At 41.6% G+C, this 16583-nt stretch overlaps 1 protein-coding gene across 2 annotated transcripts in view; it reads right to left on the bottom strand.

The window, feature by feature from the left end:
- Window positions 1-16583, bottom strand: part of mpped2a (metallophosphoesterase domain containing 2a) — an 87093-nt gene that overhangs the window by 32121 nt on the left and 38389 nt on the right. For both annotated transcript variants that reach the window (XM_080884195.1, XM_080884194.1), the window contains one exon: window positions 15830-16055. In XM_080884195.1, the coding sequence (XP_080740321.1) occupies window positions 15830-16055 (226 nt within the window). The remainder of the gene's footprint in view (window positions 1-15829; window positions 16056-16583) is intronic.

Below are 16583 nucleotides of genomic sequence, written 5' to 3'. Positions count from 1 at the left end.
GCTGAGGTGGGTCCACCTCCCCTGCAGCGGCACTGCAGACCACGCCCTGCCACACACATCAAACACGTAAAATAAATATTTATGCACTTTTCATTCACTTTTTGTTTTTTGTTATTTTTACACAGTGTTCTGAATGATTAACAATGGTCTACAGCCAATCTTGTGTATTATTATACAAACTTTGGTTGTAAGATTCAGATAACTATTTAATAAAAGCTAAATATTTTATATGAGAGTAAGAAAGAAAAGTATATCTTTGTCTCATACTCTCATCAGACAATACATGAACCTCTCAATAAACAAAATATATGCTCGGCTTAAATGACAAACCGCTATTTTACACAGTGGAACACTTATTTTTAAACAAAACCAATGCAGTTCGCCACTGACAGTGCTTACCTTTGCACATCACAGTAAACACTGAACCAAGATGGCGCCCACGCGAACGAGAAATCTGAACTACGGTGTCCTGCAGAGGACAAATGGTCAAAATTGCTAAAATTTACAACATATATGCAGCTCAACAGCGACACCTTGTGACTTATTCCAGTCACTACCTTACATATACATAACGTCTTACCTGACATTCAGTTCACCGGACACTCATACTGAATCACCAGCCCATATAAATGAAAAATAAGTCCAGCAGCCAACCAAGAGTCATCACGAAAGACTAGGGGTGACACGACAGCGTGAGCGGGCCTGGGTGTCAGCCAGCCCAGCCTGGGTGTCAGCCAGCCCGACCTGGGTGGCAGCCAAGCCGCACTAGCCAGCTAGCCGGCTAGCTGCCATGCGGCGGTGAAACGAGAGCGTGAGCCGGCCTGGGTATCAGTCAGCCCGGCCTAGGTGTCAGCCAACCCGCCCTAGCCAGCTAGCTGCCATGCGGCGCTAGCAGTAACATCGTGAGAGATATGGGACTTCTTGATAAAATATGGGACTTCTTGATAAAACGAGCAGATATTTGAAGTTTACACCCCTACATTCTCGCCTGAAAATAGGGGAGGCTGTCATAAAGTTCAACATCAGTAACTTAGCGCGCACAGCTGTATAGAAACTCCGTCGTGCTAGCTAGCACGCAGTACAGTTATTGTAACTGTCAGCACAACGAAAATAAACTACACCTAAACTCGGTTTATATCTGACCCAAATAGAGTGCAGTTAATAACGTCTTACCTGAAATTCAGTTCACCAGCCGCCTGCTTCTCCTGCATTGGGTTTCCCTTATCCACGATTGAGCTCCGCGTTAGCCACCACCGGTCGATCGGTGTTTCTTTCCCCGCATACGAGGGGAAGAGACATATACCGGTGGCTAACGCGGAGCTAGCTAGCCACCGGTATATGAACAACTCAGTTATTTTTTTCCACATCGACCAGCATCATCGGCCCATATAAACGAAAAATAAGTCCAGCTAAGACAAAGACTGTTTGCGGAGCGATCGGGGGTGAAAGGAGTTAGAGACGCCTCACTGAAAGCCAAGCCTGGGTGCTTTTGAGCGAAGCGGCGCTAGCTAGCCGAGCTAGCTAGCCGGCCGGCCGAACTAGCTAGCCGGCTAGCAGCAACATCGTGAGAAATCTGTTGCTAATATGGGATGTTTTGACAAAACGAGCAGATATTTGACGTTTACACACCTACATTCTCACCTGAAAACCGGTCGATCGGCGGCCGCCTCACATGTTTCTTTCCCCACATATGAGGGGAAAGAGACACATACCGGTGGCTAGCTAGCTCCGCGTTAGCCACCACCAAACAACTCAGTTAGTTTTTCCTCATCGACCAGCATCATCGGCCCATATAAACGAAAAATAAGTCCAGCTAAGACAAAGACTGTTTGCGGAGCTATCGGGGATGAAAGGAGTTAGAGACGCCTCACTGAAAGCCAAGCCTGGGTGCTTTTGAGTGAAGCGGCGCTAGCCGCGCTAGCTAGCCAACATCGTGAAAAATCTGTTGCCAATATGGGATGTTTTGACAAAACGAGCAGATATTTGACGTTTACACACCTACATTCTCACCTGAAAATATCTTAAAAGTTTACTTTGTGACCTAGAAACACAAATAAGAGGAATATATTAAACCAAGTGGCAGCCGCCATTGTTTGACTGGTAGAGGCGTGCTTTGAATTGTGGGATATGCAGTTTTCCACCAAGCATACACCCTTGCCGTTACCGTAACTATTCAATGCTTCGTGCAACCTTAAGAATTCCAATGGTTCCTGAAAGCACCGACGCTGTGCGCGCCGTTCGTATTGTTGTCATTATGGTAATCCAAATACGGGGACATACCACTAGAGTGAGCCAACACACCACAAATTAAGTGAGTGAGCAAACACACCACAAAGTAAGTAAAGTTTCACTTTCGTTCGTTCCCATTCATTTGAATGGGCAAAAACTTGCATTAAAATATTCATATTTAAAAAACTATAGAAGTAATAAACACCAAAAGTCATAGCACACCATTCCTGATCCAGCCGCTGTGGGATGAGTTACGCGCGGAAATTTCAGGCTGAAAAAGGAAAATAATAATAATAATAATAATAATAATAATAATAAGAATAATAAATCCGAGCAATAGTAATAAGTGTGCCTTTTGGCATAAGCACACTTAATAATTTTTTTCTATGATGTAGTGGTTATATTGTTCTACATATACTGGTTTCAAGAATGAGAACCAGATACATTTTGATTAAATATTGATAAAATGTAATTGCTGCCCAGTTGTTCTCTTGGGCCTTTGATAGCAGATGACCTCACGTGCTCTGTGTGTATTTTTTACTCATTACATGCATCTGTTGTCCCTTCTGCCCGATCAGGCCTGAATCTGAGGGTTAGCAGTCTAGGATCAGAGGCTCTGCAGAGCATTGCGTGGTGTGCCTTTCTAATTAAACCTGACGCTCCAACTGAAGCCTGCCAATCCCAGGGTCAAAGGTCACCACCCAACCCCTGATACAAGCAGGTACTCAGCCACTGTGAAACAGGCTGAAAGGCAACCCCCGCCAACAGTCTCCCTTCCCCCATTTATTTAGCTCGACACTTTCCCTGGTCCTTGCTTCTCCTTTGCTTTTCCTTCAATTTCCTCTACTGCTTCTCAGAGTTTTGTCTTTAAAAAAGGGTGGGGGGTGGGGGGGAAGCCTGCCTTCATGCATTTATCTCGTCCTGACATAGGAGAAAGAGTAGAAAGGAGAAAAGGAAAAGAGCAAGGGGAGGAAGCGGAAGAGCTTTTAAACAATGACTGAACATCTATAGGAAACTCGCACTTCAGAGGCCTTTTAGGTATGAACGTGTGGGAACCATCTCTCTGAAGGCCATCAGCAGAGGGCTAAACATGTCTGAAGAAAAATAAATATACTGTAGGTGAAGCAGTTAACTGCTGCACGCTCCTCTCATGTGAATGATCCAGTGTGTTCATCAGAACAAAGGAACAATGTTGACCTCTACATATCTGTTCTGTAAGAGACAAGTGGAACAGGACCTTCTTGAAATACAGTGAAAAATTCTTTGGGGATGCTGAGCTAAGGAGAACAACTGCATCAAAGAGGTCCATTTAATCACAATCATATATATATATATATATATATATATATGCAAAAAAAGAGTGAGGGAGGGAGGACAGAAACTGCTTCAAATGCAGCGTGAAAGTTCCTTGATGAATTCGGTCCAGCGAAAACTAACCTGAGCTGTAAACACAAGTCACACGGACTCAGAGATCTCTTGTTTACTGGTCAGAGTTGTAGCAACAGGCCGACCCTGGAGGTCAGACACGACAGGCTGCAGAGGAGTAATCACTGCTACTTCTTTTTGCCTTTTAGCTTTCCAAACCAAGATCAGCTGCTGGTTGTTAACATCCAGCTTAACACTTTCCTACCCAGAAACTATTGTGTTGTTTTCTTTGTTTTCTTTTTTTAAATGTAGTTTTCTTTTACGTGAATTTACGTGTTCAATCCTATTCTAGTCTCGTCTAGTTTGGTGGTTTATCTGATATGGAGACACATGCAAACACACTGACAACCTGAATGCAAAATTACAATGTATTGCATCAGATGTTACAGTTACCACCCATCGCTGGGTGGATGGGACATGGGACATATTTATCAGCATGAATCCAGATAATACATCAGATTATTACACATTTTTTTTTAATTAAATTTATAGCAAATAAATATTTGTGGAACAGAAGAAATAAGTGAACACAATCCAGTCTTCCATTTTCTCAATCATTTATCCCACTTAAGGTCACAGATGTCATGTGGTGGAATATTGGGCACATCTTGAGTAGGTTACTACTCTTTCACAACGAGAGACACAGAAAGCCAGAAAAACACGTTCTCAAAAAATGGATATATTTATATAGGATGCAAACTTTTCTTTTGGTAGGTTATATTTTTATTAAAGATCAGAAAGACAGACAAAATGAAAATGAGTCCAAGAAACACATCAATCTCTGTCAACGCAACCAAATTTAGCTTAAGATGAGATGCATCTCCTCTTCACCTCCTGTTAAGTGTCTCACAGCCACAGATGGATGGCATTTCTCACCCTTGTGCAAAAAATCAAGGGCTTCCACATAAAAGATGGAAACCATATTAGGTGAAAAGAGCCAGGTGACTCATAGCAGGCAGTTCTGCGGATTGATGTCATTTTTTTAAGTAGAGACTGTGTTCTATATTTCAGGTACATTTTAGATGCATTATTTTCCTTAAGTTTGGCTTCACAAATTTAAGAAGAGGAGGAAGTTTCTATCCCAGGGATGAGGTCACTGCCATCTCGGATAGTGTGGACCGAGCTATCACACTTTCTGAAAAAACACACACACCAGCAAACCGTCAGGAACAATTACCTTCCAGCCACAGGCTCTGCGCATTCTGCAACCAGAGCCTGTCCACACTACCAACAGCAACCTGACCTCAGCAGCACCAACAGTCTGCTACACCATGAGAGACGAAACACAGCTTTGGCTCAGCAAAATATAAAATTATTAGTTTCATACACAGAACACTTTTTTTTTTGCCCGCTTTACAGCTAACTCATGACTGTACCGCTAACATAAACAGAGCAAACGTTTGAAATTATTCATCATCCTTGGAGAAAAGGAGGGAAAATGTGACACTAAATATCAAAATCAAGGGCAACTTTGGTTTATTATGCATTAACTTTATATTTTTTCATTTCTAACAGAACTGATTTTCTGATGAAAACAGAAATCCTACAACCAGAGACACACAGAACAGCTTCAATCCAAAATAACAAAAACAATCAGTCAATACAAACCAAAACCTGATGTCCGGAGAGGCTTCTAAATCGATACCAAACTAAATGACTAATGTGTCTTTTATTGGATCCACCACAAGTGTCAAGAAAACGTCACCACAATTCCCACAGCGTCTGGATACGAAATGGGCTGGATCAAAGCAGATGGAGACAGCCGGGCTTCTTGTTGTCCCCGTTGGGAGATTCTGATATGACACTAGATAAATGTCTAAGTGTTTCTTCTTGAAAAACTGTAAACCTCTACACCGAATCTGGCAGCCGTGCCAGCGTTTTCATGGAGCAGATTTAAGTTATGCCATGTTAAAGTAAAACAGCTGTCACCTGGAATGAAATTCATTGTGATTTCACTGCAAACAAAAACTTGATCTTATTTCTGCAAACTTGAAACTTAACAAGCTGACAAGATTGAAAGCCAGAGTAAATGGATTATCTTTTCTTTTTCCAAGTGAATCTTGCACTTTAGCCCAGAGATCCAGAGCAGGATTTTGGCTGTGTCAGCCTTTATCCAGGCCTGCGAGTGTATGATGGAGCGGCCGGCCGCTGCGTGGAAGACCTCTGCCTGGCCAGCCGCTGACTGATACGCATGAGGCCATGGAGGAGAGCTTTATTAAACGACTGCAAAGACCCATCACTCTCCTTCTGACATATTGGGGGCTCACCTTGGGCTGGGGATGGGAGGTGCAACCAGAAGCAGTCAGAGAGACGTAAAACACTTAGTCGGCCTGTATTAACACACCGCTGTGAGGATGTGCACTACAGTTGTACTTTTTTCCCCTAGTACACTACACATTTTACTTTTGATGTTCTTGTTGCATAATGCCCATTTGACAAATATACGTGCCTGCATGTGTATGTATATTGTGAGTGATTTGGAAGGAAACACTAGAAGCCATTATAATGTGGAGAGTGACCCTCTCACTCACTCTTCTGACGCACACACTGGAAACACTTTACACAGCTGCTAACCTGGATGCCCCCATCCTGCCTCCAACACCAGCTGCAGGAGGCTCCACACAGTCTGCATCTCTGTAACTCTGCAGCTGTAGTAGCACCCATGGGTGCGCACATACAGCAGGCGCATCCACCACAATAGAGCCCAGCTAACAGATGCTTGATGATTTCTGTTTTATGCGCCATTAAGCTAAGGTGGCACCATTTGAACATCAATAAATCATTAGCTCATTAATGAGCTGAAATATTGCAGTAATTAATGGGACACTTGGAAGTCTGTAGTCTGGGTAAAAATTTATGATTTTTTAGATCCTTAGATATAAAAGTTGTCGGTATAGTTCAGTTTCAGATGGTCACCTAATTTTTAACTCTATGTAAACTTTTTGCACTACACTAAATGTAAACTTCAGAAGGAATTTAGTACTAACAGAATGTATAGGCTTTAATATAATAATAATTAAAAAAAAAAGAATAAATGAATCGCTCCACTTCAGTAAAAGGGAAACTAAGAGCATGACTATAAGAATCAGAGTCTTGAGACTGAAGTCAAATCTGATGAATTGCTTTAGATGCTAAAAAGACAAAGAGGGCTTTTGCAACAGGGATTGAATGGGTTAAACTCTTTAAAATTAAAGATAAAATGTCTTTAAACCCTGGTAAGTATTAGACTGTTACCGTGAGTTTATGTTCATAGGTTGCTGGTTCCGACAGTCTTATTCTATATTCACATTACTTGTTTTAACCCATTGTGAGAGGGGTTAGCTACTGAGATTAGTAGCTAAGTTATTTTTTTTTTCATGGAAATCTGAGAAGAGAATGATTTGCATTTTAATTTATGAGGTAGTTTATCAAACAGCTGTACATTAATTTTCTAAGACATATTGCTTCCATCCATTTGTTTTCTATGACATTACAAGAATTTCTGGATAAAAAATTACCAAAGCCATTGGCATGCATTTACACAGAGATGAAGTGTTTAAATTGCTGTTACCACTGCGTGGTTTGAGCATAATGTGACGCGTCAGGTTCAGAAAGTTTCACTGAGTGAGGTCTCTGCAGAGTAAAAGAAAGAGGGCAGAACGGCTGTGAAGCCCTTGACTTTTTGGTGACGGACATTTATCAGGGCCCATTGCCTCATTGGAGATGTGTTCTCACTCTGACAGGTAAAATAGTGTGTCACCACATGTGTGTGCGTGCGTGTTTTTTTGTGTGTATGTGGTGGGCAGACGGCCAACAAAAACTAACAGAGGCTGGCGCCAACAGAGAGGTGACTTAGGGGTGATTAAGCTAAAAGCAGCCAACACAAATGCCAGATCTTGTTGACGTGGACAAATGAAAATAGCGCAAGTTAAAACTGCCTCCACTCACCTTACTAAAGTTTGGAAATAACTGCGTAACTGTGAGGAAATTGTTGTAAAGAGAGAAAAGAGAAACATGACTCTAGTTTTTTAAGTGCCAATTAGTGTATGCTGTTAATAGAAATGATGAAATCCTTAACATTGCATATTTGGCCCATAACGACCTCCCCAACCGATAAGGATGGATTTGGGCCTAAGAAGGAAAAGCTAGTTCGACAAAAAGAAGACATAAAAGTTAAATGGAGAATTCAGCGTCACACTGCGAGGGAACTGTGGTATATGTAGGACTTTAGGATCAAAGTCCAAAGTAAAGTTGATACTGCTGACACATTTCGGTTGATGTGCTGTAGTTATTTAGTTGATATAAATAAATCCACTGTGCAGTTTTGCTATACTGTAACCTGGCACGGCTGTAACCTATCCTAGCTACCAAGCACATCCTGCACAGGCCGCTAATCTATCTCAGGGCTAACACAGACAAGACAGACAACCCATGTGCACACACATTCACAACTACAGCCAATTTAGAATCACCGAATTAAGCTAACATGCATTTTTATTTTCAGATTTTCAGCCTTCTTTTTGGTTTAAGGACCAATTAAAGATTGTAATAACCTGCCTCTTGCCCTACGACAGCTGGGACAGGCTCCAGCCCCTCTGTGGCCTTGCATTAGATAAGCAGATGAGGACGGATCAAGGTGTGCATAAAAAGAGGTGGATAGAAACCAAACTGTTGTTAGAAAGGCTCTCTCTTAAAACAAAGTCAAGTAACACAGTATTGTTTAACATGTAATCTGTAGCATAACGATTTGCAGTAAAAAGTAAAAAGCTTTGGATCAAATGCAGACAAAAGTATGTGGTCAGGGTGTTTGTATAGAGTATCTATCTGGGGAGATGGGGAGAGGAGGCAAAAATGACTTCAGAGGAACATGCACGCGCACACACACACACGGCTGACCTTTACAGTGAAAAATGAATACATGAATACAGCTAAAATCTGCAAATGACAAATCTGCATTTGGCCCTCCAGGTTTCCCTGAGGTGTGCATCAGAGAGTCAAATGAGGGCAGTCGGATTTAATCTGCCACCTCTGGGAGGCACACACTTGGCACACACTGATTTGCTACTGAACATACCAAGCAAACCTTGATTGCGATTTCGCTGGTTAACAGAATAAGTGCTGAGAAGACCGACAATGGGAGAATGAAGAAAAGGGAAAATGAAATAGAACAGAGGAGAAATGAAAAAAAGGAACAAGATTAAGAGAAAAAGAAAAAAAAACGGGGGGGGGGTGGGGGGCAGATTTGAAAAGTAGGAGAAACCTAGTCACTCTAAAGTGGATGGCAGAAGGAGGAGGGCTGGGAGGATAAAGGAGAGAGAACACAAGGATAACTAACAGTTTAACCTTCAGCCAAAGAGTTAAGTTGTGGTCAAGTCCAGAATCACAAAACAGGCCTGTCTCTACAGCGAGCAGAGCTTATCAGAGTCTGAATGCACGACCCACCCCTCTACCAATGTGTGCGCTGATCACGCGGTGCATGAAGACGATCCATTTCTAATTTAAAACAAAAACTACCGCTACAACATTATGTTTAAACAGCTTGTTTAGCCTGACAAACACTGACAGAACCCAAAACAATACAGCAAACAGTCAAAAAAAAAAAACCTGGAAAAAACAAGTCACTCGGAATATTTCAGAGTGAGCAAGGACATTTTATAGCAGCTGAAAAGCTCCATTTGATGACAGTGCTGACCTCTGAAGGAACAGAGCGTCCGACAAGAAGGCTTAGTTTGTAAGTAGCTACAATGTCGCCAAGATTTCAGAGCCACATATTTTAATGGCGCTAAATTATTCAATTATATCTCACACAGAGAAAAGACCCTGTTCATACTTTAAAAGTTGTCCAAATATAACGCCTGATCTGTAGTTGGTAAAAGGCAGAATCAAAGTCTTTGCTCTTCAGTGTCTCAGCGCAGATCTTAGCATTTCAAGTTTTTAAACCTAAAGCAAAATCCGCAAGACTGCAGGAACGGGACTTTACTTTTATACCGTTTAGAGAGGCCAGAAAAATGGAAATGATGTTGGTATTTAAAAAGTAGATTAATATAAAGCAAATTCTGAAACTCAACAACTTTCTGTTTAGTTAAAATATTTTTTTCCCGGAGCATAAACACCTCATCTGAAGAAAATCCCAAACTGTCCAGCTCCACGAGACCTTCAGCTGCTCTTAAAGAGTTTTGATTGACAAGGTGCAGAAGCCCGCTCATCCTTCCACAGTGTGCACATACGAGGAGGGGAGGCTTAGCTATTCGGTCTGTTAAGCATCTGTCATTAAACAGTGCGAGTTGTGTGTCTTTCACAGTACACTGCTTTCACTCCAATCACCTCTCTTTTCCAAACAGGAGTGAACCGGGCCCGAGCACGGCTTTACTCAAAATGTTCCGAACGCAGCACCGGCAGCCACGAGGCATTAGAGTGTTTACCAAGTCAAATAAAATTAGCTTCTGATAACGACAGGAAAGAGGTGGAACATGTTTGTTTTAGAACACACTGTAACGGACACGTGGGCATCCGCTGACAACATTTTGTCCTTTGTAACACAGAAGTTGCATTCATAGAGCGGATATCAAAATGCAAATGGTTGACAAAAAATAACAGAAAGGACGTTGACGACTAAAGAATCACCAAAGCTAATCTTTTAATCAAACAATTCAAACTGTTCCTGGTTTCAGCTTCTCCACTGCGAGGAGCTGCTGCTTTGATTTCCAGCTGAACCGAACAATCAGCAAGTAGATGTCACCCAGGAAAGTGCAGGTGTGATCATTTCAAAGGCCAATTTACAAAATAATAATCAGGAGCTCAAACGACAAAGAAAGAGCACTTTCACAAGAAATGTTTTGTGTAACCTCTTGCTAATCGCTTCCATACATCACCCCCTTTTTCTTTGCCATTGAAAGCTCAAGGATCTTTTCTTATAGAAGACATTTGTACAACATTTATTCACCATCTTCCTTTTCATGTTTCAGGAGCTGCATTTCGTTGTTCTCAAGGAGGTTACTGTAATTCAAACCCTTAATTCAGCCACAAGTGGAAATAGTTCAACCCACAGGACAGCAAAAAAAACCCAAAGAATTTATTTTGTAGATTTTTCTGGTCAACTTTTTTTTCTCTCTCGCATAAAAGACATGTGCAGCAAATACTACAGAGTTTTGTTTAGGGGAGGAGAATGGCAGGAAGGAGTTCTTAGATTAAGGATCAATTCAACTTTATGAAGGCCAGCCAGTTTCTTTTGACTTTACTGAAATGGTGTCAAGAAGGGAAGAGAAACTTAATTTTATAACTAAATACTGATAAAATGAAATAAAAGGATTGAATGAATTATAATTCATAGCTCAATCTTTAAATCTTTCATTCTAAAATAAGTCCGGTAAAGAAACCGAAGTGAGGAAGAAAAGCTAAGAAAGGTTTGTGGCTAGAAAAAGGCCGACAGGGTCTAAGGGCAGAATTTAAATACCTCTGCTTTACATGCTGACTTGTAAATACTATGAAGTACATAAAACCTGTACAGTGGTTCTAAAAATCACAGAGCTTGCAGAAGGCCAAGATGTTATAGCCTCTCAGTAAAGCACAGACTTATGTTACAAATTTACCTCCCAAACTCCTACAGCTAGTTAACCAACACACATCAACTATAACTATTAATAATGATTTTCACCTGTAGGGGTTAGGAGTACGTGAGATGGTAAAAGTAAAAAAAAACAAAAAAACTTGATGTCAGAGTCAATCAGAGGCAGAGTGAGGGGGGTGATCTCAGAATATCAGTGGGAAAAATAACAGTTCACAGAGAGTTCACTTCTCTTTGGAGCTGCATGATAGCGAGGAGTTTGCATCTCTGCTCATCTCTCAATACATTTTTTCCCCCCTCACTAATAAAACGAGCAGCACGGGAGACACATCAAAAATCTGGGGCATTTTTTCCTTCATAGCTGGTTTTCAGATACTCTAGCGGAATTAATTGACCGATCCAAGTTGCCAGCAAAAATTTACCCCATAATTAAGCAACCACAAAGCTATGTCAGTGGTGAAGCTCGACCTTTTTCAAATCCACCTTTATCCCTGAAGAGCTGAGTTCAGAACAAACTTTACTTCTCAGTTTAAGGAGATTAGAAACTTGAATCCATTTGTGTGGGAATATTACTTAATTAAAAAACAGATAGCTGCTCTTCAGTCATTGATCCAAATATTTTCACTGCAAATGGAAACCTAATGACCTGCTGCAGACAAATAGAAAACGGATTATGCTGTCGTAGAATCTCATTTTCATGAATAAGACCTGCACAGTTACCAGCCATGGTAACTGTGCAGGGGCGGCTCTAGCAAAGTTTAGCCAGGGGGGCATTAACAGGAAAAGGGGGCACAAAGACATACTTTTCTTTCTTATTCTCATTTAAAATGTCTAGCTTTTAATAAATAATTATCTGAATCTTACACTGAAAGTTTTAATCTGATGTAAAATGTATAGAAGTCCATTACTGTATAGTAAATATTAAGTAGGGATGGGTATCAAAACCCAGTTCTTGTTGAGAACCGGTTCCCACTGTTTCAATTCCTTGGAATTGTTTGCCATTTTTGCAAACGATTCCCTTATCGATTCCAGTCGCCCCGAATGACGTCACCATGTTGCAGAGCGTCATTTACCTGGCAGGAAACATGGCGGCTCAAACGCTCAAAAGTTTGGCTATACTTTACGAGAACGGATGACAACAGGGCAACTTGCAATACTGTAAAGTAGATATTTCATTTAAGGGAGGAAACACTACGAATATGCAAAAGCATTTGCTCACAAAACACGTGATAACCTTAAATGAATGTCGTGTTTTTAATTCCGCTCCGGACTTGTGAATCTCAACCCAGCCTTATTACAAAACCTGCCATTACTGTGCATTTAGGTGACCATGATGAGAGAGAAAGACAGAGTCTGGCTGGCGCTCGCTGGCAGTTGTCGCTGCAGTCTACCGGTAGCGTCTCCTTTCAGGCCAGGCCTTCAAAGTGAAAACAATCAGCTCTTTCATCTTACATGCAGAGAGTGGTAAGTGGACTCAAAAACTAAAAATCAGGTTTTTCTTCTCGGAGCAAACAAGCTTTTGAAAACAGAAGTTCAAATCACAAGAAACATCCAGACTGCCTTTCGATCATTTTTTGTACCCGTCGTTAACAATACATATATTTTAACTAGACAAGGCTGCTGCAGCAATAATAATAATAATTATTATTATTACATTTCACGTGTTTTTAAAATAGGTCACTGGGGATATGAACAAATGAACTATTTATTAACATATATGGGAAAACTGCAATATCTAAAAGGCATGATTTTCTGAAAAAGGCTAGTGGCATTTATCATGAGACTAAAAGTTGCCACACACACACACACACACACACACACACACACACACACACACACACACACACACACACACACACACACCACAAACTGTATTTTCAGGGACATTTAACTCATTCACTGCCAGCCATTGGCAGTGAATGAGTTAAACCCATTGACTCATTCACTGCAATTGACGGCTATAGACGTCAATGGCAGTGAATGAGTTAAGAAAATGAATGAAAACAGATGCTCATTAAAACAATTTCTCTGGTTAAACCACCCAAAACTGGAGAGGTTAGTTCAGACAATACAAGGACAACCTGCAGTGGTAGAAAATGTTCACTGCTCAGACATGTAATTATCTAAAATCTGGAAAATAGTGACAAATAAAGATTGATAAATAGCACTTCAATTCAATTCTGTTTTATTTGTATAGGGCCAAACTACAACAACAGTTGCCTAAAGGACCTTTTTTATGCAAATTAAAGATTGGAATAATACAGAGAAAAACCAACAATCGAGACAACCCACTTGGCAACAGTGGGAAGGAAAAACTCCCTTTTAACAAGAAGAAACCCGTTAAAGCAGGAGGTGGTTTAGGGAGGGCAGCTAGCTGCTGAAAATGGTTGGGTGTGAAGGAAGGTTGCGGAAGAGAGCCAGAAGCACAGTGTTAATTTCTTTACAGTGAGTACTTTCAAATTGCTTGTGCACCTTCAGCTTTTTACTCTGTAACAACCTGAACAGGACATTTAGAAAAAAAAAACCATTTTCTTTGCAAAGATCTTTATTGTGGCTCTGACTGCTTTGATGGATGTTCAGGTTTGAATATTCATTTCACATCAGGTTTTCACTCACGTAAACATAATCAACTTGCTTTTAAAGCAGTAGCAGCAGCAGCAGCTTAGAGGACGACTGAACCCCGAGCCGCATTTATCAGGTGGTTGTTACACGCTACATTTCCTGAGTGATGCTGTCGGGTCCCGGCCTGTAGCAGCAGACCGCTGAAGGCTCGGAGGGGCTCGGCCACCCAGGCGGCGAGATGGCGAGCTGTTGATGAAGTGAGGGGTCACTGCAGGGCTAAGTGAGACCTCACACTGGACAAGGAGTCCAGACCTCAGGCCACGGTGGCATATGGGTGTGAAGGAGTTGAGGAAGCTGAGCAGGAGTAGGTGTGGGGGGGGAGGCCAAGCTGTCCACTCGGCCTCTCACGAGACCCCCAGCTGTCACAACAGACATTTACCAGGCCTCACACTAAACACCCACCAGGGAGAAGGGGAGGGGTAGCATCCTTCCCCTTTCAAACAGAGGGATGGAATAGAGGAAGGACGGAGGGGAGAAAAAAAAAAGAGTGTAATCTCATCTTCCTGCTCCTGTGATGTCTGAGGAATGCTGCGTTTTGCCCCCGCCTCTTCCCTGCCACTCTCCTCTGCCACTTCTGAAGCCAGGCTGCAAACCTGCTAATTATAGCCGCTAAAGGATGAACGTGTGACCTCAATAGTTATTTTAGGTCTGCTGTGCAGAGAGCAGAGACAGTCACAGCAGGACGGGGAAAGCTCCAGCCTAAACTGTCACACAGCAAGACACACAGCTGCAGTGCAGGCGGGCCAAGGTCAGACTGCAAGACTGTTCAGATACTGGGAGATGACAGCAGCTCACACTGAGCTACAGAGGTTTCTTTCTATTTGGCTTATCAAGCAAAGGCAAATGGATCAGATAGCTCAATAAAAAGGACCTTAAGACACAGGATACTGGCAAAGAAGGAGCAGTGGTCCAAGATCACCAGGACAAAACTGCAGCTTCTGGGATTCATTAGATTTAATTTGATAATTTGTTTTAATTTAAGACTAAAATAATTAGTTAATTATCAGATTAACAGATACAGACACATATGGACATTTCTATGGAGTGAATCACTGAAAAAATAACTCAAGGGTGGATGAGTGTGGCGATGTTTTAAGCAGAGATGACCGATGGTTAGATTTACTGCAGGTTGTACGTTATGGGGCTGCTTTCATATAGATGTACATTTAATATAGCATATATTAAATATATTTGCTTTACCATTCGGCTTAATCAGGTTTTATGTATGGTGTGTGTGTTTTAAGTTTCACCTTCCTAAAAGATCTCCTCCAGAGAACTATAAATTCTTAAAATCAATTAGCGAATGGATGATAGCATTCTTTAAAAATATGAAATATAAGTATTAAAATAAAACACGCACATAACAAATCCTTATCTGGTGTGGATTTCTACTTCCATGGTGCAAAAATCCATGCTTTATATGAATATTTATTAAAAAAAAAATACGGGACAGTGTAATGCTACTACTAAGTACAACAGTAGATTCAGCAGTAATCTCAGGAGAGTTTTCTTCATCCTCAACTCTTTGCGCACACACTTCTCACTGTAAGAAGAACTCCCCTCTGCAGTCGTCTGCTGAATGAACGCCTCTCACACCATCTCCGTACCCAACGTGCTCCCCTTCCAGCATTACTCCCACACCTGAGAGGCTATTCACAGCGTCCTGGTACCACACGTATCACTTAACCCTGTGTCAAAACACCGGTGTAACATAAGCACGAGGTGCAGGCGAAGGTCCTGAGCTCATAAAGGAATGTGCGTTCTGGGAATAACGCTCTGCATGTACGAGAGGTCCCTTGCTGTGAGCGTGCAGCAGACTACAGAGTTACTGCAGCGAGTAGCTGGAAAGCAGCCAGAAACTGACAGACTTGGAGAAGGCATACTGTCACCTCAGGGATCCACAGCACGATGAGACAGAAACGTGACTCAGCGGTTATGCTGGGCAGACAGTGAGGAGAGCAGTTTTAGTCATTAAAAAAAAAAAAACAAGTAAACAGGTGGCACTCTTACCATGGTGTCCCGTATATCCGGAATCCCTTTATGGTGACGTCTGAGTCCTGCAGGTACACACAGTTTGTGAGCAGCGACTGGACATTGTCAAAGTCCTCTGGTTTGAGCTTCGACACTGAGGGGAATCGGTAGTAATCCTGCTTGACCAGCTCAGCCATAAAGTCCTTATCGAAGGTCAGCTCATGGTTCCCCGCGATTACTACCTTAAACTCATACGGTAGGCCACCTAGAAGATAGAAGAGAAGCCAGGGAGAGGATGGTGAGCTGAAGTCCCAAATCCACACATAAATCTACACACTAAGCTCTGGTTGGAATTGTTTTCGGGGGCTCGATAGGCAAGACTGCCTTCCTCAGACATTTTTAGCACTTCCGAAACACTAAGTGTAGTGATATGGGACTTTTGTGGTATATTTTTGACCAAAAAAATTAAGAAATAGTGAGATAGATCTCTCAGAGTTTTGCTTATTATAGCAAGTTGGACGTTAGAGCTAAAACTCTAATAATGACCTTAGTCTTTTTATTCCTGTAGATGCAATCTAAAGAGAGCCTCTCATCCTCTAACATCACTGGTCGACAGCATTATAGTGTCAAAAGTAAAAACTTAAAGAGACCTAAAGGTCAGAGTATGGATAACATTTAAATTGATCTGATCCTTTGAAATTGATTTGTTGTGCGTTTCTGTACAGATCTTTGTCAAAGGCTTTAATATCCTGTGTCCTTCAGTTGCAGATCTGTTATGAGCACAATACGTGAT

This window comes from Rhamphochromis sp. 'chilingali' (assembly GCF_963969265.1).
Source record: "Rhamphochromis sp. 'chilingali' genome assembly, chromosome: 6".
NCBI classification, from domain to species: Eukaryota; Metazoa; Chordata; class Actinopteri; order Cichliformes; family Cichlidae; genus Rhamphochromis; species Rhamphochromis sp. 'chilingali'.
The sequence above is the reverse complement of the archived record's forward strand: the minus strand, read 5'-3'. Positions and strand labels throughout refer to the sequence as shown.